Source organism: Glycine soja, chromosome 18 (assembly GCF_004193775.1).
Source record: "Glycine soja cultivar W05 chromosome 18, ASM419377v2, whole genome shotgun sequence".
In the NCBI taxonomy this organism is placed as follows: Eukaryota; Viridiplantae; Streptophyta; class Magnoliopsida; order Fabales; family Fabaceae; genus Glycine; species Glycine soja.
The window spans coordinates 51,055,132-51,080,486 of NC_041019.1; the positions used below are offsets into that span (position 1 = coordinate 51,055,132).

The 25,355-nt window shown below is 33.5% G+C and overlaps 3 protein-coding genes across 5 annotated transcripts; 2 read left to right on the forward strand and 1 right to left on the reverse strand.

The window, feature by feature from the left end:
• Window positions 1-5,113: 5,113 nt before the first annotated feature.
• On the reverse strand, window positions 5,114-7,377 carry LOC114396792. Of its 2 annotated transcripts, XM_028358959.1 has the most exons (4): window positions 7,198-7,374; window positions 6,675-6,872; window positions 6,408-6,506; window positions 5,114-5,906 (listed from the first exon to the last, which is right to left on the reverse strand). In XM_028358959.1, exons 1-4 carry the CDS (start codon window positions 7,249-7,251, stop codon window positions 5,307-5,309), a joined length of 951 nt encoding a protein of 316 aa, XP_028214760.1. In that variant the 5' UTR covers window positions 7,252-7,374; the 3' UTR covers window positions 5,114-5,306. The 2 variants fall into 2 exon arrangements, with proteins under 2 accessions (XP_028214760.1, XP_028214762.1); XM_028358961.1 differs by lacking the exon at window positions 6,408-6,506 and having other exon boundaries at window positions 7,198-7,377.
• Window positions 7,378-8,918: 1,541 nt separating this feature from the next.
• On the forward strand, window positions 8,919-11,649 carry LOC114395161. Of its 2 annotated transcripts, XM_028356871.1 has the most exons (7): window positions 8,919-9,192; window positions 9,305-9,331; window positions 9,632-9,727; window positions 10,032-10,115; window positions 10,319-10,354; window positions 10,740-11,361; window positions 11,472-11,649. In XM_028356871.1, the coding sequence occupies exons 1-7, from the start codon at window positions 9,127-9,129 to the stop codon at window positions 11,474-11,476; spliced, it is 936 nt and encodes a 311-aa protein (XP_028212672.1). In that variant the 5' UTR covers window positions 8,919-9,126; the 3' UTR covers window positions 11,477-11,649. The 2 variants fall into 2 exon arrangements, with proteins under 2 accessions (XP_028212672.1, XP_028212671.1); XM_028356870.1 differs by having other exon boundaries at window positions 8,920-9,192; window positions 10,740-11,649.
• A 2,157-nt stretch (window positions 11,650-13,806) lies between these two features.
• Window positions 13,807-23,436, forward strand: LOC114395986 (mitochondrial proton/calcium exchanger protein-like). Its single transcript, XM_028357866.1, has 15 exons — window positions 13,807-14,074; window positions 14,580-15,292; window positions 15,371-15,683; window positions 15,771-15,917; window positions 16,021-16,109; window positions 16,228-16,320; window positions 17,982-18,108; window positions 18,826-18,890; window positions 18,965-19,139; window positions 19,655-19,849; window positions 19,940-19,987; window positions 20,642-20,788; window positions 20,939-21,021; window positions 22,227-22,342; window positions 23,043-23,436. Exons 2-15 carry the CDS (start codon window positions 14,688-14,690, stop codon window positions 23,123-23,125), a joined length of 2,286 nt encoding a protein of 761 aa, XP_028213667.1. The 5' UTR covers window positions 13,807-14,074; window positions 14,580-14,687; the 3' UTR covers window positions 23,126-23,436.
• Window positions 23,437-25,355: the final 1,919 nt, after the last annotated feature.

The following is a 25,355-nucleotide window of genomic DNA, read 5'->3' on the forward strand; positions in this document are numbered from 1 at the left end:
ATATATTTAAAGATGTTTATTAAAGAACTAGTTCCCACATTCTCACAAAAATAATTGATTATCAATTTTGTTGATCAATTATTTTAGTTTTTTCTATTACACTAAGACAATTGACTATAAACGAAAATCATATATTAGTTTAATAAAAAAATATAAGATCCACATTTTTTGGATTGCAACTTAATTGTACAAGGTGTAGTTATGTCCCATTGAAGATGGGCTTTTTTTTTGTGTTGTGAATTATATTAGTACAACAACAAAAGAAACCACATCCACACAAACATGTTAAACATGGAATATCCCCCCCCCCCCCCCTATCTAATATAATATCTATTATCATTCATGGTGTTGATACTGTATGCTGCAATGTTTGGGGATGGGGGGAGACTTAGTTTGGACCCAGTGTATGGTGCAATTATATTATTGGTTGGTAAAATGAGTGGGATGTATAATGTAGCATATGTTGGTTAAGGGAATGATGGATTTTGATTTTTAGAATCAGAATTTTGATTAGTATATGCCCTGGGTAAGGATGTAAGGAAAGGAAAGTATAGTAGATAGTATATAAATTGTTTTTTATATAGGGAGTAGGCGGGTAGCAGTATAGAGATTGCTTTATAGGACTAGATGTTGATGTATATTTATATTCTTTACATAATAATTTTTCATTCTTGATGATATTCATTATATTGTGGACACCATTTTGATAAATTATCCTTCTTTATCCTTGTTGGGGATGATATTTATTGTGGTAAACAACCTTTGCTGCTAGTTATGGGATTCACCAAGGAAGAATTAGAATGAGACTCTACTGTTAAAGAGGCATTTGCTAAGTTGATTCTAATTTATCAACTGCTATATAATTTTAATTTTGAGTTATTTGCTGCAAGCTAGGGGATGATCTAAAATGTGATTGTTATTTAACTTTATGGTTGAAACACGGTTTTACCAACATTTTATACTATAGTATACCTTTGAATAGTTATTCCATAGTCCTAAAGGAATTACAAGCTTGTTATAACAATGAAATGAACACTAAAATCTGATTATACTACAAATTTATATAATCTTATAGCATAATTATTTACTTTGTGAGGTTACTTCTCTTCGTTCCTATCTTTGAACTCATGAGTAACCAACAGGTTGATTGAAAATGGATAGAAATGTAATTATTTTTAGACAAGAAAGATTTAATCTGGATTCCATAGTTGCTATTAAATTCAGAGCTTGGAATTGGATATCAACTTTGGGGAAAGGACTGGATGCTTCTCTCTATTCATGGCGCTTGGATCCTACACATTGCATCAAAATTCTGTCATATGGTCATTCATAATAGTAGTCATATGTAGGGGAATTACGGAAAAGTATTAGGTGGGTCATGGTTTTTAGAACATATGTGATAGGGAAAGGTATGCTCTTCCTTATGATTTCACATTTTTGATATTGTTTTGCTTCTTTATCTCTATCCTTAATCATCCCATGTTTTTTTGTTTTTTATTGGGGTGCAAAAATTTATTTATTTATTTTTCATTGGAATCTGTGGTATGTCAATTTTATTTTGGTCCAACTTGCTTTTTGGTCTTAATGTCTGCTTGATTACAAAAAGGCCAGTAATAAAAGTTGTATCAGTTCAAATTCCTACCCATCCCCACGAGAAAAAAAAGGTTTTAAGTTAGAAATAAGGGAAAGAACAAGGGAATGATGGTTGGGAAAGAGATGAAATAAAAGCTGAAAGAAGCTTCCCATTCCCTCTTTAAATTTGTTAGAAATGAACATTACTTTTGATTTAAAATCTGTCAAATTCCTATGCATACCCCAGTACTTTTCCCTTACTCTGGTCCCTTACTTTTCATACACTCTTCTCCCCCTCTTTTTATGAGTTTCTAATTTTAAGTTTGAGCATTTTTCTAGAGTTTCATCTCATTCTTTCCCTATACATTTCAAAAAAGTTACCTTTTTTAACTCTTTCATCTCATTTTTGATTTAGTTCTTCCTCTTCTTTCTCAAATCTCTCAATAGTTTCTCCTTTTGATGTATCTTTTTTTGGTTTATAATTTCAAATGATGCAGCATCTTTAAATTTTATATCTCGAATGGTTGTGAAATTGTGTCATACTATTTATTGTAGAAATTGTGGTAAACAACCTTTCCTTGCAGAGGTTAACTTTGACAAACATTTCCTTTCTCTTCTAAGTAACCCTCTACTCTGGTACACTGCTACAATCAAATCTGGCAGAGACCTTTCTAAATTTTTTACAATGGTTTTGAGATTGAAAAATTTATGTGCTAAGGATCAGTAATAAGATTTTAAATGCTTGATTTACAATTCACTTATGCCAATATTTACTTATGGAATGTTCTCCACTGATGTTCTCACTAACCTTGACATTAGTTTTCAAAGAAACAGCTGCTAGGTGCTGCTTGCTCATTTATAAAAGGGCTTGGTGGATGAATGTTTGGACTGATTATGGAATTCAAGCAACCCAATGTCAGAAATGCTGATGCAGATTTTCATAGATAGAGAAGTTAGTTTTTGTGCACAATATTTCTCATACGCGTTAATCTTTTACTTTGGTCGCATTCAAAAGCTATGATCACAAATTTCCCGATTCATCTAAACAAAGACTACATAGTTGTACCTGTCTATACATAATGAAAGTGGTTAATTACCTAAATCCACACTAAAATGGAGAAAGGGGCTTGGTACTGTCTGGAAAACTATTGTGCAGTTGAAAATGAACTGTACACATGCATATCTTGTACTTTATGGTTATTATTACAGAATTTTAGTGATGTTATTAGAAGTTAAAAGAGAAGTAGTTATTATTGTTTAGGTTCAATTCAGTGAGGAGTTCGTTACTTTTTTAGTGTGTTAATAAGCTCCCCATAAATAAAGAATCACTGTATCTGATTCATCATCAATTTCAATATGATTTCATTTGAGTTTTACTCTCATTGCTCAAGCTCTCAAGTTATGACTACCAAATGTTGATTTAATCCCACAAATGGTTGGAATTCTTGGATGATATGTACATAATCAAAGGCAAATTGCAAAAAAGAACAGTAAGTAAAATAATTTTCAGAATTTATTGACGCATGGTCGCAGCATTACCCTTTATTAGGATACAAAAAGTAGTAGCTAACCAACTACAAATGTCCATTTATTGCATCATTCTTGACTAGGAGCTTATATCTAGCTGCAGGTTTTTGAAATGAAACTTTGACAAAATTAAAACACACTCACAAATCTTTAAAATTATTTTGGAAATATAATTGAACAATGTGAATTCTTGGGGACTGCTTAATGAATTTGTATGGCTGACTCTATGAAGCACTTCGTGGGTTGTCTGTTTTGTGGCATGGGAGCAGATTCAGTGTGGCGTGTGTGCCATGTTTTATGCAGGTTTGGAAGTTGTTTATGTAAGGAATATATGCTGGAGTCGTAGGTTGGTAACGACTTACTGCCAATGAGTTGGTCAATGAGTTGGTTTATGTTTGTAAGTTTTTTCTAACTTTGTACTCTTCTCTTTGTACCAGTTGGGCGATTTCTTATGTTCCAGCAAGTTCGTCTTTCATGTAATGATTTGCCTATTTAAAGTATTATATATATATATATATATATATATATATATATATATATATAATATTCAACAATTTAGTGGCCCGTGAATGTACAGAAGGAGGAAAATGTTTAATTATCATGTATTCCTTTAATTTGGTGGGACGAAGGAGTAGACATAAATATTTTTCCTTGTGATATCTATACAGTTCTGAAAAAAAAGAAGCAATAGCAAAATAGCTTGAAGAAAAAAAACTTCCTCCATCTATACTTTATGCTTTGTTTCTTTTTATTCTGTTATGTAATAGACCGCTAATTAACTCCATCTATCTGTGTTGTTATTTTTCTGCTTATCTACGAACTAATTCTCAATATAATGTATTTTGATTTTTGAATGATATCAATTTTCCTAATACTTAAATTTATAACTTATTTACTCTTATTTAAAACTTATTTATTTTATGTTATGCTCTCAATTTAAAAAATATTTCTTTTTATTGAATCTTATAGTTTTAAGACAATACCTAATGCGCGCGCACAAAGCCTAACGATTCGTGAGTATGTGCACGGGTTAAATACTAGTTTTTTAAAAAATAAGTATTCAGAACTAATTTTGGAGGAAAATGTTGTTTTAAAACTGGTTTTAGACCCAGTTTCAAGACCTTTTGGGGTTCTATACTGGTTTTTAATTTGGTTTTAGGTTCAAGACCGCTTTAGGAGATGCTCATTGTTAACTGAATTGTTGTTGTTAATTGAATGCATGAGATTCTATTTAAAATGATCAAGTATTCAAGTATGTGACAGCAATATGGGGAGATGTTTATCCAATCAGCATTTCTATAGGAGAGTATATACATCTAAATGTTTGATATTACTCTCATAAAAATCTATAGCTTTAACTGTATGATTTAAACAGAAATCAAAAAGGAAATTATACATATATGTGTTGTAAATAAGATCTCAGTGGGGAGAAAATAATAAGGTATTCTGTGATTTTAGTAGGATGCAAATATTGAACAGAAATCAGAAATGTTTTCTAGTAGATTTAAACTTTTTGGTAAGCGGCTTTGCTAGGAAAATTATTTCCCATAAAGTACAATTTAGATAGTTATGGGTGCGATGTTTCCGTATGTCTCATCAAATTGGCACAATTCTACTTCTGGTTCATGCCCTTTTTGTAAGAATTGTCAAGTTAACCCGTTAGAATTTGGAATATTGTTTTTATGAATTTCGATCGAGGGAAGATTGGGAGCGTTTTTTTTAGTCTTGGTTATAGTGCAAACTCTTCAAGTGAGTTGTTTCTTTTACAGGAAAATAATCAGCAGGCAGGATCTTATCACCACCCTGATTGAGGTAGACGGTGTTCTTTTGGATGAGAATCGGAATAAATACATATTGAAACGTCAATTTTTTTATTTTATTTTATGCTTTATGTATCATCGGCTCAAACAAATTACCAAATCCTCCACCACTAAGCTGGTCCTGGTTGATTATAGTGTGATAGATTTATTAATAGAAAAATAAACATTAATGAAAGAAAATATAAAATGTGGAATTAAAAGTTATAAAAATTGTAATTGTGCAAAATGCACAAAAACATTCATTATTTTAGCATAAAAGTTACCAAAAACACACAGTAGAATGGGAAGTAAAATCCAACATTACATCACAGCACTGCACCGAAAGTAGAACACCTATTAATTACTGACAAACTAAAACAGAAACACTAGCAACCGGGAAGGTGCATGTTAGACAGCAAAAGTGAAACACATTGGTTTAATTTTGGGAGCTTCACTTCCTTGTTCATTACCCTTTATTTGGCAGCTGCTTTTCCTCGAGCAGAGATGCCACACCATCAGAAGGATTCCCAATATTGGAAGGCATAGTGTAGTGAGTGATTGAGAAGATCTGACAAGCAGCCAAATACCCCAAAATAAAAGAATGGCACTCAGCAAACGAGAAAATGGTGCACCAATAACAATCTTTGCAGCAACAGCCCAAACAAACACCATGAAACCAACAGGTTCAAGCAAAGAAAACCAAATGGGCAGGGGGCCATGTTCTGGCTGAAGCTTGATAATTGATAACAGGCTGCATAGGTCGGTGAGAATCCAAAGAAGCGCAATAGTCGCTATCAAAAATGATAAAACACTTTGTGCAGTTTTCATGTGTTTGCCCGGACTGAGGGGCTCGTCTACTTCCTCATCCTTGTTTAACATACAGACGGTGGACTTGTCTACTAGCAGGGGCAAAGTCATTTCGCCATTCCAGTTATTATCATTTGATTTATTGTTATCTAGAAAGGATCTTGTGGTGTTCTCAAGGTTCAACGCACTTCTTGTACCATTCTGTAGCATGTAGAAAGTCAGAAGAAGTGTCAGAAAGGATGGTAACAGCAAAAATTAAACCAACAATGATGTCAAAAGCAAGGAGTCACGCTATTTTTTTATATTTCTGTAACCTAAATTTTCTACTATACCACCTTAGTTTACAAGAACATAATGAAAGAAAAAAACGTTTAATCTGAAAACAGGAGATTCTGAAGCAAATTATAATCATTTTTTAAGTAACTTCCAAAACCACAAACATCACTCTGGTCATTTAACCTTTTCAGGTTCCCATTTTTTCTACATTCATCATTGTTATCGAGGATTGGTTCTTCAGGACGTCAACTCCACTGAGTCATAAGAAGTGGTAAACAGAGAGAGGATAGATCATGAAAACAGGAGAAGCACAAGGACAATTTTGTACCTTTGAGTCAAGACTTATATATTCTCTTGATTAAATCAGAAAGCAAAAAAAGAGCATAGGGAATAATAATTTAGAGGGCAATAGCTTCACCAACTTACCTTAAAAGAATATGTTTTCTTGCCCTCGAGGGTGCCCAGTTCCATCATATTTTCCAACTCCATTTCCATCGTCTCCTGAATCACTTCTTCTCGATTCCTCTGAATCGTAAACAAACAAAGAATAAGATCATGAAAACAGGAGAAGCACAAGGATAATTTTTTTTTTACCTTTGAGTCAAGACTTAAATACCCTCTTGATTAAATCAGAAAGAAAAAACAAGAGCATAGAGAACAATAATTCACAAAGCCATAACTTCAACAACTTACCAAGCACCTCTGATTCTGAAGCAAATCATAATCATTTTTGAAGCAACTTCTAAATCCACAGACATCACTCTGGTCATTTAACCTTTTCAGGCTCCCATTTTTCCTACATTCATCATTGTTCTCGGGTTCTTTAAAAAGTCGGTCTTGAAGAAGTCGGAGTTCTTCAAGAAGTCGGAGTTTTTCAAGAAATCGACTCGTCTGAAGCATAGGAAGTGGTAAACAGAGAGACAATAAATAAGATCATGAAAACAGGAGAACATAGAAGTGCAAGGACAACTTTTTACCTTTGAGTCCAAAACTTATATATTCTATTTTGATAACAAACATATACCTTCAACCGAATCCTTAAACAACATAGCCTTCCATAATTACAAATTAAATATCGGGAATCAGGTCAGGAAGCTATTATTTTGTGTCCAAAACATCAAATAAGAAAAACCCTAAACTTAAGAAATTGGGAACAACAGATGAAAAAATCATAGTAAAAAAAAAAGTCAGAATGGATGTGAATAACCGAACATACCAATTCATCATGCTTAAAACTAAACGCCGGTCCTAAAAGCTTTTGATCGGCCATCGTCGAATCGCAAGAAACGGAAGAGGTGATAGCAGATATGTCAAGTTTAAAAAATTTCTTGAATTTCTTGATAGCAGATTGAATTTCTTGATAGCAGATATGTCAACTATAAACCGTAAACGCTCTTAGACACGAGTTTGGGTCTTCTAGGCAAAGTTTTCTCTGTAGAAGGAATCAGGACCGTTGGATTACTATGTTATGATTTATCAAAGACTGTGATGCTGCATCATGATGGCTGTAGGAAATAATTATTGCAGAGGATCAGACACGGAGTTGAGCCGGGACCCACCATACCCGCACCGCGTTCTCGAAAGTCAAAGAGTTACATTGTGCAATCATCTTATTTGACTCTGCGCCTTTTCTTTATGTCAGTTTTATAATTTTTTATGTGTTTATTTAAAATAAATAGTATTTAACCTTTTTGTAAGAAGCAAATTCTGGATCAGTTTATTTAAATTTATTTTTTAAAAAAAAATTGAATAAAATTAGCTCAATTTTTATATTTTTTGTTTTTTATTTCTTTCTTTCCTAATTTACCCTTCTCTACCCTTCTTGCCTTTCTCTTTCTACTGTACTACCCGCGGAGCATAGTAGATTTGGCATATCTACAGATATAAGTAAATTACACTTCTGCCCTCTTTCATTGCCTGACACGTTTCATTTTTTTGGTGTTTTGGTATTTTCATTTTGCTTTCAAGTGACCTCCTTATTTCATTTTCTTAACAAATTTTGTCAAACAAACACTGCAGACACATTACAAAAAAGTTGGCAGCAAAATCAATGAGGAAAAGAAGGAAGCGAAGAAGTACAAAACAACACGTATTTAAGTTTTACTGGATAAAATTAATAAATTAAAAAAATAAAAGAAAGAAAATAGAACGCAAAATCGTAAATCACGGTGGTTATAATTCATAATGAAGACTTTTGTACGCAAAATGCTTTTTTACATAGTCACCAATACCCGCACCCACTCTCTCATCAAAGTCAAAAAATTATTCCAAAAGAACACGTTAATTGTGGCTTTAGGCTGTGTGGACTAAACGCGTATTTGGCTAAACACACTTTATTTAATCAGATATATTCAATTTAAGTCTTTACAAGTTACAAATATAATTTGTACTTTTTTTTACTGGAAATATAATTTGTATTAAGAACTTAGGAAAAAAACTATTTCAAATTGCAGTCGTATACTTAATTGCATGTAAAATAAAAATAGTTAAAACAAATGTATACATATTCAAAATATATTGACACAGACTGTTAAGCGCCGATTTTTTTTTATTAATTTTTCTTCTGAATTTTTTTTATAAAATATAATGGTTGTTAATAAAAAATTAATGACTAAAACTTAAATAATTTTATCATTTATTCTACACACATGTATTATTTAATTATTATATATTTTAATAATTTCTTTCTAATTATTAATCATTTATATTTTATCCACATCCATATCCCTAGTATAATTGAGAACCTTTTCAGAAAAAATTTGCCCCATGACAATTTCTTATCATTTTTTTATACTAATTTTGGGTTATTTTTTTCACAAACTTTGGGGAATATATTATAATTAGCTAATATATTACTCTTTTAACTTGCATACGGACATGCCATAAAGAAAAACATCTGCATTAGATAACTTAGAAGTTAGTAAATATAGATCATTTATTAGAAATTAAAATAAGACAATAATATTTTCCTGTTGAATTCAGGCTCCCCCCTTCGTTCTCTTTCGGCCAACACTCTACCGATCCTCTCTTCAGTCTTCATTTCTCTTTTTTTCTCTTCATATCTTCCTTTCTCTTTCTCTGTGTAGCTTCTTTCGTTCTCTTTTTCACTCTCTCCCTCTGCCTTTGAATTTCTGTATTTTGCAACATGGCCAGCGACGAAGCATGGAGAACCTCTGAAGAGCAGAACGAGTCAAACATAATCGGCACTAGCGTAAACAAATCTAATTTTCCCGTTTATAGTTTACGCTTGCTTTGCTTTTGATATTACTATCCTCTGAATCATGATTCACACTAACACATACAATATTTTTTAATACTTGCAGATATCGCCCAACAACGTGGAATCTGGGGTAAGTAATGAAAACTCATGAGTCGCCATCCTATTTGCTTCTTGATTTTGATATGTTCCATGATGTTTTTAATTGATAGACTGTTAGTTTTTTCTATATGGTCTATTAATTGTCTATAGCTGTGTGCACTCGTGTGAATTTAATTAGAAAGATAGTAAATAATGTGGAGCAATACTTTACTCCAAAACCATGTCCCTCTGCAATCATGTAGCACCAAACACATGTCAATGTTACTTTGACTTGCTTCCGTGTTTTTGTATCTGAGTAGTAATTAATATTTTTTGAGGTTTGCAAAAACAGATAACTGATGATACAGAGGTAGTAGGGCAACAACAACCTGATCGTCCAATGCGTGATAATTACTTGCGGATATTCTCTATGTTGGACGACTATAGGGTAAGTAATGTAAACTCATGAGTCGTGATCCGATCTGCTTCTTGATTTTGATATGTTCCATGATGTTTTTAATTGTTAGATTGTTAGTTTTTTCTATATGGTCTATTAATTGCCTATAGTTGTGTGCACTCGTGTGAATTTAATTAGAAAGATAGTAAATAATGTGGAGCAATACTTGACTCCAAAACCATGTCCGTCTGCAACTATGTAGACACCAAACACATGTCAATTTTACTTTGACTTGCTTCTGTGTTGTTTTTGTATCTGAGTAGTAATTAATATTTTTTGAGGTTTGCAAAAACAGATAACTGATGATACAGAGGTAGTAGGGCAACAACAACCTGATCGTCCAATGCGTGATAATTACTTGCTGTTTGGACACCATAGGGTAAGTAATGTAAACTCATGAGTCGTGATCTGATCTGCTTCTTGATTTTGATATGTTCCATGATGTTTTTAATTGTTAGATTGTTAGTTTTTTCTACATGGTCTATTAATTGCCTATAGTTGTGTGCACTCGTGTGAATTTAATTAGAAAAATAGTAAATAATGTGGAGCACTGATAGTCCAATACATGATATTGACTTGCAGAGACAGACACGGCGCCTTCCGATGGAACGCCATAGGGTAAGTAATAAAACTCATGAGCCATTACCCTCTCTGTTTTAGTATCTTAAAATCAATAACTGTTCAAAGAAACGATCGCGATAGGTGTTTATAATTCCAAGTAGCAGAAAGTTTCTATTGTCAGGGGGTGTTGATATCATTGTACACATGTATTTATAGAAACTTTCAAGCTGTTAAGGATTGATTGGGTAAATTTCTTTAGAATCACTTCTGGAAAAAGAAGAAAAATGAAATTAACTTCTTCATAACCCAAAATTAGTTTTTCATTTAGCTCCTCTGTAACATTAATATACTGCAAAGAGTTAAAAGAATGAAACTGATACGCGTTGCGGAGCTACATTTATACCTCGTAAACTATATTCATTGGATTTCTTTCCTTTGTCAGCGATACCCACCAAATGATGTTCACGGGCGTTGGATCGTCCCACCAGGAAATCCTTCTAGCTTAATGAGCTTCAAGGAAGCTGTAGTGTCAAATGCAAGGAGAATTCCCCTTCACTCTCTACTCATTTTGCTCTTTGCTTGTGTTGCTATCATGAAATATCTTGCAAAAGAGTTGAGCAGTCAATTCCTTTTGGAATCAGTAAACTACCCTGCTGCAACACAAGCACCGGTGAGTCTAGGCGAGGCATTTCAAGGGTTTCTCACTGAGATTGCATATGAGACGGCAATGATGATGGTCTTTCTGCTGGCTTTTTTGGTTAGTTGTCCACGACCATTATTTGGGGTGGCTATGGTGGCAACCTCTTTTCTCGGACTGTTCCTATATATTCCAGATCTGGTTGGCAAGGCACCAGGAATTGTTGTGACTTGCGGTTTCTTCACGATGCCTCTCATTTGCTTCACAACCATAGTGGCTTTTGTTCTTACTCTGGTTTTTGTTTTCCTTGCGGTGTTCTTTGTTTATTTTATCTATGGATGCGCACGTGGTGCCGGGATATCAACAGGGGGAGAACTTGAGGTTGCCATGCAAGATTCACCGGTGGATGTGGAAGAGGGGGAGGTGAACTGATAGCTTTATGTAACGATTAGTTAGCCTTCTTTTTTTCATCGGGTGCTTGATTGTTTGCATGATGTTTATAAAGGTATCGTTCATGAATTCTCTTCAGATAATTATACTAAATTTTCACATATTTATTCTCTGTTTTACTCAAACTTGTCTACTAATGAATTCCACATTCAATGCCTTCATTTTGATTTGTTTGCAAACTTGGGTTTAAGTACAGACTAAACTTTATAGGTACTTTTAGTGTTGTTGTTCGGTTACAATTAGAGTAACAAAGGTTTGCATAAAAGATTAATATATTATGTGCTACTCTAACTCTGCCTGAAGTGTTGTTGTTGTTCGGTTACAATTAGAGTTTAACAATTTTAGGATTGAAGTAAATTTTTGTCTCGAGTGCTTAAATCTAAATGAATTTTCAAGGCCTAAAAAATTACAATTAAAATATATTTAAACAAAAATGTATTGTAGGTGCTCTAAATATACTTTGTTTGATGTTTCTTATTTATCTATTCTCTCTTTTCTCTATTCTCAACTTGTTCTCTCTGCAATCATGTACAGTGATGGTCGCGAGCTCGATCGAGGTGGATGATGGTCTAAGGTCCAATTTTTAGAAGAATACCAAAAGTGTTTTATTTATTCCATATAAACATTAAATTTTTATATAATTATGATTATATAAAAATTTAATTATAAAAATAAAAAATTACAAGTAATTAGTCAACCTAATGAGTGATTTTTCTACTTCTTAACTAAAATCTACCCATTATTTGAAAATTTCAACATGTGATGGTGCAATTTATGCACAATGCTCCTTGAATGTAAAGAGGAAAGTATCATCGTTACATATTATTTTCTATCATTTCTTTTAAGACAAACCTCTGTCTCTCTTTGCGTTAAGGACATTTCTTTCTCTCGTTCTATTTGATCTCTTCATTTTTTATCTCTCTGTAAATCCCCTGTCTCCTTGTTTTGATTATTATCAAAAATATTTTTTTAAAAAAATTTTTCATTATGAACAAATTTTTCCATTTTAATTAATGGGTCATGAGCACTCTATGTAAAAAAATCAACACCACATTTTAACCCAAAATTTTAACATATTTATATATATTTTTTCATTTATATAATACTCAATTTTTTCATTTTATTAAATATAACATTTCACCTCACACACACACTTATATTCTACCAATCTATCCCTCAAAATAATCACACACACTTATATTCTACCAATCTATTCCTCAAAATAATTTTTACCGTGTTTTGTATTATTTCTTGATCGATGTCGTAGTTTACTTGAAGAAAATATTTTTGCTACAATCTTATTATGCTTAAATACATCTTATAATGGTAATTTGGTAATTATCAGTTTTTTTTTAATTACACTCAAGTATTGTTACGGTTTAACCTCTATATCATTGGTTTAACGATTTATTATGCACACAATTACATATTTACTGCCCAGGTACGGCTCGGTTATATGTTAGAAAAAGGAAACTAAGTAGAGGATGGGGAGTGAAGACTCAGATGGGAAGTGAGGGAACTAAGGAAGAATATACTAATATGCCAGAAACTGAGAGTGAATTTGTAACTTCTATCTATGAAAGTTTTGTTTGAAGATTCATCCTTTCATGAGAAAATTACAAATTACAAATCACAAATTATAAACTTTTAAATAAAAATCCAAACTTATAAAATAAATTATAAATTTATTCAGGTAATATGGCACTCTTTTTTCTTTCTTTTTTTTAAGCAAATCTCTCATTTTTGAACTAAATATATTGGGTGTTGCAAGGTGCACCCAGCATTATTGTTGGTGCACCCAGCACTTAATGATAAAAGTCAAAAATACCCTTGCGTAAAAGACTTATGAATCAAGTTAATCCGTATGTTTAAAATATCAACATATGGATCAATTTGATCCATAAAAGGCTTATAAATCAACTTGATCCGTAAGTCTTTTACGGATCAACTTGATCCATATGTTTAAAATATCACCATACGGATTAATTTGATCTGTAAAAGACTTAAGAATCAACTTGATCCGTAAGAATTTTACAGATCAAGTTAATCCATATGTTTAAAATATCAACATACGGATCAAGTTGATCCGTAAAAAGTTTACGGATCAAGTAAAATATCAACATACGGATCAACTTGATCCGTAAGTCTTTTATGAACTATCCTCTCACGCACACCCAACACAAATGAAGGGCAGTTTTGATATTTTGAAAAAATGTTGGGTGCACCAGCAATAATACTGGGTGCACCTAGCAACACCCAAATATATTCTAACTCGCTTGCTAAATTTATTAAGTACTCTCTCCACTTGAACATGTACAGTTATTGATGAAGAATATTTTTACATAATCGAACATTGATTAGAGAAGGAGTAAGGATAATGTTAAAACATACTAGTATAAGTAGTAAAGTAATTTTGAACACGTCGGCGCAATACACACACATGCACTGTGGTAAAAGTAAAAAAATGTTTCATCAATGGAAAAATTGGAAGCGCTCAGAGTGTTGTTCTTGTTCCCTTATTCACTCATAACAATCATTTCATTCCACGATTGAGCTATTATCGAAGACGCGCCTTTCCTCCTCTCTCCGGTTTTCAATTCTCGATTTGCCTCTGGCGGCGGTGCTGTGAAGTGAACTAAGTAACACCGTGAAAACGGCTCTCTTTCCGTGCGTTGTTTTCATGAGCGACGGTGCGTTTCGTATTTAATTAGCTCAACTCGATTCGGTTGGAATTTCCGCGAAAATCCAAGAAAATCAATAGTTTTACTGATTGATTTCAGTGGATGCTGCGTTTGCTAGTGTTCTGATCGGTTAAATTAAAATAATGTTTTGAACTCGAGAAACATGATATACATATATATACCATTTTCTATGTGTTTTTATTAGTAGTTCAATTCTATTGTGTTTTCATTGTATGAAAATAAATGCCAGGATAAGTGATTTTTTTTTTACAGAATAGCGTTGCAGTTAGCTTTAATTCTATGGTTCTATTATTATATGAAAAGTGCATGTTTGGATTAGCTTATTTTTAGGATATAACCGTTTCTCTTTGTTTGTTGTTGTTGTAAACTTCCTAAGATAGTTTTAAAAAATAATTAAAAGTAAAATCTATTATCAATCCCGTGCTTGTGTTACTATTGACTAATTGCAGAATGTGCTGCAAAAGATAATTGGAGTTTCACTTGCACTTTACAGGTGATAAATTTCTGCATTCTTTGTATCCATGGCATTGAAAGTTGAAACATTGAATTAGTAAGGGTTTTGTTTGGGGAGAACTGGCATCAGAAGCTAGAATCTGTTGTTATGGCTTCAAGAGTGATTTTGCAAAAGAGAAGGAGCCTCTTCTTCAACCCCCTATGTAGTCAACCTACTTGCATTATTTTTGGATTCTCAAGTGTTGGGCATGCTCAGCCATTAGAATCTCGTGAATTAGAAGGTTTGAGCCGGTTTCCCTTATGCCCATCTGCAACTACGGAAAATGGACAGGAAAAAAAATTATTTACTGTCAACAAAGATGATCTAGCAGCTTATCCTGCTTTGAGATTTATCTCGCCTAGTTCCTTTAGAGTATCAAGTTTTGGATTTAGATCTGACAAGATAGAGTTGGTTTATCTTTCAAGATTGGGGTGGTTATCCCAATGTACCCGTAATATTTCCATGGCTTCAGCTGATCAATCTGGATTGGCTAGCAATAATAAGGGAAGTGAACAATCAGCTACTAAACAGAAAAAGGAAGCTTCACCAGAGGAATGCGATGAAGCTGTTGAAGGCTTGAGCAGCATAAAAGCAAAAGCTAAGGCTAAACAAATGCAAGAACCACAGAAGAGTGCGGATTCTATTATAAAGAAATTATGGGCTAAGATTTTAGGAATTGGTCCAGCATTCAGAACTATAATGTCAATGAGCAGGTTTAAAATTTACTACCTCTTGTTTTTGTGTGCTATATAAATGTTTGTGTGAGACTTGTCTGATTTTTCATTGACTAGGGATGACTGGGCAAAGAAGTTTCGTCATTGGTGGGATGAATTTAAATCTACCCTGCAACACTACTGGTTTGGTACAAAACTACTTTGGGCTGATATTAGGATAAGCTCCAGATTATTGTTGAAACTTGCCAGTGGAAAGAGTCTTTCTAGAAGGGAGAGGCAGCAACTCACAAGGACAACAGCTGATATTTTCAGGCTAGTTCCATTTGCTGTATTTATCATAGTTCCATTCATGGAGTTATTGTTGCCAGTATTCCTTAAATTATTTCCCAACATGCTGCCTTCCACTTTCCAGGACAAGATGAAAGAACAGGTGATTTTATTGTACTCATCAAACAATACATGCTTGACTACTGGTGTGCTTTATTATCACTCAATTTTGGGAAGGCTTAACTTGTAGGAGGCATTGAAAAGAAGGTTAAATGCAAGAATAGAATATGCCAAGTTTCTTCAAGATACTGTAAAAGAAATGGCAAAGGAGATTCAGAACTCACAAAGTGGAGAAATGAAGAAGACAGCAGAAGATCTTGATGAATTTATGAACAAGGTCAGCTGTACTTTTCAAGATATAGTTATTTTATGTTTTAGACACCCCCTTATATGTGCAATACTTGTATCATTATTTTGTATTTATTATGTTATTAAAATAGGTCAGAACAGGTGCTCGAGTTTCTAATGATGAAATCTTAGGATTTGCCAAATTATTTAATGATGAGCTCACCCTGGATAACATTAGCAGGTTGGTGCTTCTACCATTGCTTATGTTCAACAAGTTGTGCTCTCCAGTTATTAATCTTATATTTTGGGGTTCCGCTATTGTATTAACATGCCTATTTGGTTATGAAAATGGAGAACAGGCCTCGCTTGGTAAATATGTGTAAATATATGGGCATCAGCCCATATGGAACTGATGCATATTTGCGTTACATGCTCCGCAAAAGATTACAGGAGTAAGATTCATTTATTCATTTTCCCTTTGTGTTAACTCTGGTTCTTCTCTGGTAATTTTCATTTTATGCTTTATGGTGAAAATTTTCTTTGTATGGTGGTTTAGATAAGGATTTTTGCAATTTCTTAGATTTCTTAAATATTTGTTTCACCAATGTCTGGATGTCTGCCTCCTCATTCACTTCTTGGTTAGTCATAGTGCATGTGTCAATTGAAGAATACATGAGGTTCTTACCTTATCTTATTTTGAGAGGGGGCTGAAAGTAGAACATTATTTCATGATGTTGTACTGTTCTGTCATCATTGAATAGAATTTGGTTAGAGCTGAATCGACAGCTCTGATGGAAGTTCAAATGTTACTGTTGTGGGAGAAAGTTATCTTCTTTGCATGGCTTGTTATGCTAATGTTAAGGGAATCACTCTTGTCGGCATTCAAAGAACTTAGATGGTTATGGTCCTTTAGTGTCTTTGACTTTTTTAGAGTATGCATTAGTATATGTTTGGTTTAGAGTTTGATAGAATTGATTTTGTGTGAACTAGTCTTCTGTGCACGACACTCTTAGCCTAATATTAGTACTTGTTTGGTTTAGAGTTTGATAAGATTGACTTTGAATTGTTGAATGTGATTGAGAATTTGAGATATGTATCTAAGTAAATCTGAACCACATATTTACATTGGAACATGTGTGTTTTCATTGAAAAGTGCGAGAATTGATTTTCTAATTTTAAAACAGACAATGCCTTAATATATAAATATAATTGATGTGAGCCAAACAATTTATGTTAGTGCATCCCCTTTATGGTCTCTCTCTTTTACATGTTCAATTCTGATTTCGCAGAAACTCTAAATTCCTAGCTTCAAAAATTGTTTCACTAATATTCCTAATTCCTTGGTATACATTACCTTTCTTCTTATAAGGTTCCTCTTGGTCTTTCCTTCTTGTTGATGCATGCCTGGCTCTGGGTGTGACACTTGACATCCGGTGTCTCCTAGTAAGTTGTGGATAGGTATTGGGTGGTTTGGTGTGAGACAGCTAGATAAGGAGGTGATAGGCTAGTTGGGGGACACAGGTCAGTTCAGGTTCAGACCTGCTCATCCAAGATGGAAAGAGGCACAATCCCCCTCCACAGCACTCAACAATTTACCGATTACTAAGAAGAAAGGGATGGGTCAATTTTGTGTAGAATAGTTTTTTTTGGGGGGGGAAACGACATCTGAGTCTATATTTCCAACCTAAGTTTAGAATGTATCTCTTGATACCAAAGAGAACATCAAGAGAAAGGGAAAGATGGAAAGGAGAAGAAATTGTGAAGGGGGTACATTAGCCTCATATCCGTTAGGGTCTTTGTATATGTATTTATGCTAATGAATTTGTGAAGGGGATACAACTACTAAGAGCTCTACCATACAAAGTTCAATGCATGCTAACATTATAATACTTTCCAACAAAATACAAAAAAGAAAAAGAAAAGGCCCCTCCCTCCTAGGAATGAAGAAAATAAAGGGGACCAAAAGGAAATTCTGCTTAGCACTGTACACCAGACATGAAAATTTATGTGTTTTCAAAACTACGGTGTTTCTTTTACTAAATTTACCATATTCAGTTAATAACCTTATTAATGTTTTGAGGGTGAATAGATGTAAATTGTTTGCCTTTGGCAGGATCAAGAATGATGATAAACTGGTTCAAGTTGAGGGTGTCGAATCTCTTTCAGAAGCAGAGCTTCGTCAAGCTTGTAGAGATCGAGGATTGCTTGGATTACTTTCAGTGGAAGAAATGCGGCAGCAGGTTAATCATAAATGTTTCAGTGGAATTTGTGGCATTGAACTCTCTAACTCTGAATTTATGGCGTTGGCAATTTTTATGAACAAGAAACTGGTCTTCCTAGTTTCAGAAGTCAGAACCATTATCTTTCCATAGCTGCTATTTTTAGAACCTTTATCTTTTAACAATTGCTGCTTTAAGGACAACAATAACAACTGAGCCTTTTCCCCCTACCCACTAGGTGAGGTCAGCTACGTGGATCAATGACACCATAACGTTCTATTATGAAGCATGTCTATAAACAAATCATTGACCATTAAATCCTTCTTAATGGGTTGCCAACAGTTTTTCTCAATTTCTCTCTAGCAATAGGGTTCTCCTCCATCTGATCTAGTCTCCATACATGTCAAATATACTCAAACAAATCTCAAGACTCTTGAATGGTATTGTGTTGGATTCATAAAAAAATAATGTCCTAAAAACAATGGGTTGTTGGTATAGCTCTAAAATGCAAAAGGAATGGAAAAAGCCATCATCAATGTTGATTGGGGGAAAAAAACTGTATTAGGGTAGTTCATAAGATCTAATATCTCCAACAAAGTGGTCTAAGTTAACATTTACATAATATAGTTGGAATTTGGAAGACATTTCTTAATGCTGAATAAAAACAGCCTTCATATGGTTGTATGGTTGAAACAAATCTCATTTCTGGGAGATGTAAATTATTATATTTCTTTGCAGCTTAGGGACTGGCTGGATTTGTCTCTCAACCATTCTGTGCCATCTTCCCTCTTAATTCTTTCTAGGTATCTTAGTATTTTCTCTGTTGAATTTTTTAAGGATTTTCTGGAAAAGTGTGATCATCTCATTCTCTCTGTAGAGCATTTTCTGTTTCAGGAAAGGTCAGACCAGAGGAAGCTGTTCAAGCTACACTCTCTTCTCTGCCAGATGAGGTTGTAGATACTGTGGGGGTGACAACTTTGCCATCTGAAGATTCTGTTTCAGAAAGGAAGAGGAAGTTGGAATATCTTGAAATGCAAGAGGAGCTGATCAAGGTTGGTTTTTTTGCATTATGTATTTTGTTATTAGGGATATATATCTTCCAGGAGGGAGCCATGTGGCTGTTGAGTTTTCTCTCATAAGTAGCCTTGTTAAAAGCTATGCCTCATTTATACCTATCATTGTATCTAAAAGCTTTGCTTCATTTCACTGTAATTTTGTGAATAATTAGTGGGGGGAGGAACATAAATTGTATCAATAAATAACTCATTTATGCTACCCGCATATATGGTGAAGTCTACTAGTAAGAAAGAGATAAAGGAGGAGAGGGATAAGATAAATTTATTGTGAAAATCTGCACAAGTTATCTATAAAAAAAATGTATTTTTATGTTTTCAGTGTTTCCATTTTCATTGCATTTTTTGGAGCACATCGTAATCAAGTATATAAGACAAATTCAATGACTGTCATCCAATTAACTTTATAATACTGTTTTTCTTGTTGAAGTTGCTGAGCTATCAGTATACTTGTTGCTTTAATTTGAGATTGATGGGTGCAAAATATTTAATAGGAGGAGGAAAAGAAAGAGGAGGCAGAGCAGGCCAAAATGGTAGAATCTGTTGGTAGTGAAGGGGATTTGGGTATTATGAAAGAGAGGGCTTCAACAACCAACCAAACACAAGGAGAGGTAAAAACAAAGACATTGGATAAACAGGAGCACCTCTGGGAGCTCAGCCGTGCATTAGCCGTTTTAGCATCAGCATCTGTAAGTGAAAGTAAATTTTACATTTGCCAGACTAAGTTTTTATGCACTGATGAATGCTTGGACTCATTCATTTGTCTGATACTTTTTCAGTCAGTGAGCAGGGAACGTGAAGAGTTTTTGAGGCTTGTTAGAAAGGAGGTATATAGATTCTATTGCATATGAATACTTTATGGCCCTTCAAAGAAAAGTCAAATTGCAATATCTTTTAAATGTAATTTAGTATGTTTCTGCATTCACATTATTTAACATTGATTTGTTAAAAATTGATTTGCTGGATAAAATAAATGCATTTTGTTAGAAGCTTAGAATTTAACTTTTGTCACCATTTGTTCCCAATAAAAAAATCAGTAATTGAGTTTCAGTTCTTGATCTTGACATTATCATCATTGTTGTTGTTGTTTGATAAAAAAGATTCAAAATGTTTTCTCTATAGCTTTGTACCGAGAGAGAGACTTGACTGGATAGGTTAGTCTCTAATATGACTGATTCACCTTCTTGTATCTGTGTTGTACACATAAGGTAGGGATATGGGCACATAAGAGGATAAGCCCAGCCCATTGCATGTTAACTGTCATTTTCTTGGGGCTTTGAGAAAATATTTCCTTTTTCCTCTAATACTTATAAAAAAGTCACTTCGTTTCTTATTTGCAAAGATTTGAAGAGGAAATTGTGAAAACAACATTTTGGTGAAAAAGGAAATTGAAACAGAAAATGTTTTCTTAAACCAACAAGCTATTCAGCATGTCCAGCTTCTTTTACATACAAAATCAAATCTAACCTACAACTGTACAGATGGAGCTTTATGATAGTATGGTAGGGAAAGAAGGTACAGAAGGTGAGCAGGAAGCTAAGAATGCCTATAAAGCTGCAAGGAAGGAAAGTGATGGTGCTATTGAGGCAGCTATTTGTGATAAGGTTTCTTCAGCACTTGTTGACAGGGTAATTCTATGACCTTCTAGTTTCTTTTGAATTTTGATGCTACTGTATAATTGAAAAACAAAAGAACAAAGCAGATCGTTAATAGTTAGCTGAATTATATTCTGAATCTGGAAATAGTTAACAACAATGGGAGTTTCATATGCTTCTCAGGTTGATACTATGCTCCAGACACTTGAAAAAGAAATTGATGATGTTGATGCTAAAATTGGAGACCGCTGGCGGTTGCTAGACAGGTTTTTTCTTAGTTACATAATTGCTTGAGAGCATTATGTGCTATATGCCATACTTTGAAACCATGGTTAATTGCTTCTATTTCTATATGCAAATTGTGAATATTTAAATATGCCATTTTCTTATGAATGGCAATTAACCAGGCTTGATAGCAGAATCCATAAAGGATACCATGGCAGGGGGAAGGGAACCTTTTCATTGTTACATGGGAGAGCTTGTGTTACAATAAATTGCTATTATTTTTTTATTAATGACCTGTTCTGAGGAAATTTTAAGAACTGACTCATAACTGTGATTGCAATAACTTTTCAATCAATATTCAATTGTCATGGAGTAGATAACAGTTATGTCAATTACAGATTTCTTTGCTATTAGGATATCTACTGTGGTGTCAATAGGACTAAAATCCCAACGTCCCTATTCAGATGTTTCTTTTAGCAAATCAAGCTTTCTCTCTGATATAAAAATCATGGTAGGATCGAGAAACCTCTACACCCAGATGATATCTCAATTCTTGGAAGAATATATTCTTAAATTCTCTGCAAGCAGATCTTTGACCCATCCGCCCCAGTTATAATATCCAATAATCACTGTACCCATCCCCTCAATAAAACCAAGTAAAATATTACTTGTATCACAGTGACATCATAATTAAGACTTGCAAGGCTAGAGCTTGCTTTAGAGCAGTAATAGTTCGGCGACATTGGTTATTTTGGGGTGAAAAAGTTACAAAAGCATCTGATCCGAAATCCAATTGTTTCTATTAGAAGTCTAGAGTTTCAACATTAAGACGTTAGCAATGGAACCCTGCCGCCAATTTGGCATAATGAAGGGGAGGAGGTTGGTAATTCAGTCTATGAGATGTCTATCCACAAGATTTTCCAAACCCTATTTCTCTTTCATTTTAACTGAGAATTAAATGTTTTGACGTTCTATGAAACAAGCGCTACTTACATACCCACAATTGAATCCATTACTTGGGATCCTCTCTCTCTTATGAATTAAGTCATTAACCAGTACCAGAACTCTGTGGCCGTTCCTCCTCCTGGAAATGAATCCGTCCCAAGTTTTCAATTCATATAGAATGTATAAGATTCTAGTAAGCACTGAAACATGGATAAAGGTTTTTATTTCTTTTCCCTTACAAATCTTTATGACTAACTGTTGGAAATAAATGTCATTCAAATGCTTAGTCATGTTCTGGCAGGGATTATGATGGGAAAGTGACACCTGAGGAGGTAGTATCTGCTGCTATGTATCTGAAGGACACTCTGGGCAAAGAAGGAATTCATGAGCTTATCAGCAACCTTTCCAAGGATAGAGGTCAGTTCTTGTGTCATTTTCCTCCTTTATCTCATACTGCGGCAATAGATATCAGTAATGAAATGCCACTGATGTGCCCTCTCCAGTTAATGCAGTTAAAAATTTCTAATATAAAAGCACAAAACAGCACCTAATGTAACTTAGGCTTTCCTTTATAGCTTTTTTGTCTTTCCTTTTTTTAGCCTTTTTTACTTTCTTCCTTGCTATAATTATTATGAGCCATGTGACCAACAGCTCCTGAGAAAATACTTGTGTGTGAATGCGCATAACTATAACTTACATTATAACTAAAAAGAAAGTTGGGTACATTAGTTCAACTCATATAGCTATCTACACTTTATAGTAATAATAATAATCGAAAAACAACAGCTTTATTTGTCAAAGACAGTTTCCCAAGCCATCTTGGGACTTCAATGATAAATTTCTTCACAACTGAAAACGAGTCATTCTCTAAACCAAATGAAAGTCAGTCACCTCCGTGATGGTTGTTTGAATTGGACCTTGTGCACATTCTTCCATGTATGTCATAGTTCTTTAATTTTTTTTAGAATTTTATTATTCAATGTTATCTTGATGACTCATCTGCAATACCTAGAGGGGTGTACGGAACTGTGAAATTGTGTAGATAATCCAACATCTTAATTTGAAAGTTATTTCTGTTGCCAGATTGACCGCTCTTTTTGCATTTTTTTTGTAACAGATGGGAAAATATTGGTGGAAGACATTGTCAAATTGGGCACCCAGAAAGAAGAAGCCGATAGAGATGAAGCGGGAAGATCATAGTGTGTTCCATTGATATTAACTTCATGGTTCTAGTCGAGTTCCACATCATTTTATCTGTGAAATTGTGTTGTATTGCCATGTTTTCTTTGAAATGTAACTGTAAAGAACGATGGTTGGTTTTCTGTAATGAATAATGATCTCATAGAACCCCAAGCCATGCCCCCAACAAAGTATTACAAGGTAGGGATCTTATTCAATAGAAAGGTTGGAAAATGCAAGCACAAAGAAATTAAAATTATTAATGTGTCAAAACAAGATTAATGTATTTGCATTCCTTTCAAAATGCTTTGTTGCCTTCTGCACTGTCTGAATTTGAGTCCCAACCTTATTTAGTAATTTAAGGCTTTACTTTCTATGGTTTCTACTTTCCAGAGGCTGGTAAAGCTGTTAAGCACATGGAATCACTTCACTCATCTTCCCCTTCCCCATTTTTTATGGATAAAGATGCAGGTCTCGCTAGGTTATGCTAGCAAATATGCAGGGGCAGTCTTGAGATTTATGACCCAGGACAAAATAATTAAGAGCCCCTCTTACATATAAGCATTCAAAGATGTATATATATTGCATAAAAAATAAGCATTTTTAAAAGTGAAAGTGAATAATTTGAAAAAAGATTTATAGTTTAACTAACTTTAAAAGGATGTCACATTTTTCACTCAATTTACTCTCATCGTTATAGTTCAATACCTCTTGAAAAAAGATAACCACATAATTATCTATATACAAAGTTGTTGCTAAAAGAAAAAAAAATACATTAATATGTATATATCATTTTCAATAATGACTTTATAGGTTATACAATATTATTTATCAGAAATCCTCCTTTTTTTCTTTCTATTTATCTCTTGGTGGGATTAATTTGAACGAAAATATTGTACAAATTTGAAAGAAGGGAAATGAAAAATCAATTGATGCATGAATCATTAATCAACATATATTTCATAATTTACAAGAAAAATGAACCCAAATTTTCACATAAATTGAAACAAATTGTACTTAAAAATAAACAAGAAATCAACAAATAAAATCAGAAATTCACAAAAAATCTCACAAATTTTACAAAATCCACACATAAATATATATAAAGTTTCCCAGATCTGATCTCTCCCTAGAACTCTATTGTTCAAGCATACGATCTATGAATAATAGTGTATGTTAAGGTAAAAGATGTCTCGATAATGGCACGAACCCAATTGTTCGTTGTTTGACCAAGGTCTCTCACAATAGTAAAAAAGTCATTCACTTTGGATCAGTTTAAACAACAATTATCAAATTCAGTGTAATTAAAATAAATTTCGATTGATTAGGATTATTCCATTTTGAATTAGAATGTTTATAAAAATACTAGGGATACTTTATTTCAGGGACTTATGGCCACCCTAAATTAAGTTAACATTTTTCATTTATAATACATTCAATAATTTTGAGTATATATACAGGAATACTAGGGATACTTTATTTCAGGGACTTATGGCCACCCTAAATTAAGTTAACGTTTTTCATTTATAATACATTCAATAATTTTGAGTATATATACATTTTATTATTTAAATGTTTGATCAATTTCCTCTATAAATCTACATTAGTTGTTAGTCCACCTCCCCCCAAAAGAAGGGCACCGGATCCCCTGATTTTATAAGGTGTTTCTGTGACACAATTAAAGAAAAAGATAAAACTTCAAAATGTTTATGATATCAACATCAAAATATCAAATTAGGTTTCAAAATTTGATGTCCCAACAATAAAACTCATTCTTTGATTAACAACAAGGAGATGATATGTAAACTGTTACAATATATCTCTCATTTTAGTTAATTAGTTTTACTTTTCTGTTATTTACCTAATTAGCTGTTATTTTGTTTTTACTGGTTTTTACTTATCATTGTATAAATATTTTGTTCTCATTCTCATAATGAATAAAAGAGTATTTTCCCATGTTTCTTTATTTTTCCTGTTTGTTTCTTTCTCCTTGCTTTCTTTATGTTGCAGTAATTGTGATATGGTATCAGAAGTTTTTTGATTCAGTACCGCCATTTCCATTTCTTTCATGGCTGCTACTTCTTCTCTTCCGCTTAATCCTCGCGACCCTCTCTTCATCCACCACGCGGATCATCCGAGCCATAGTCTTGTTTCTACCCCTTTGAATGGTGACCAATTTTGGTTCTTGGCGTCGTGCTGTTGTCATTGCTCTTGAATCCAAGAACAAGATGGGATTCATTGATGGCTCAAT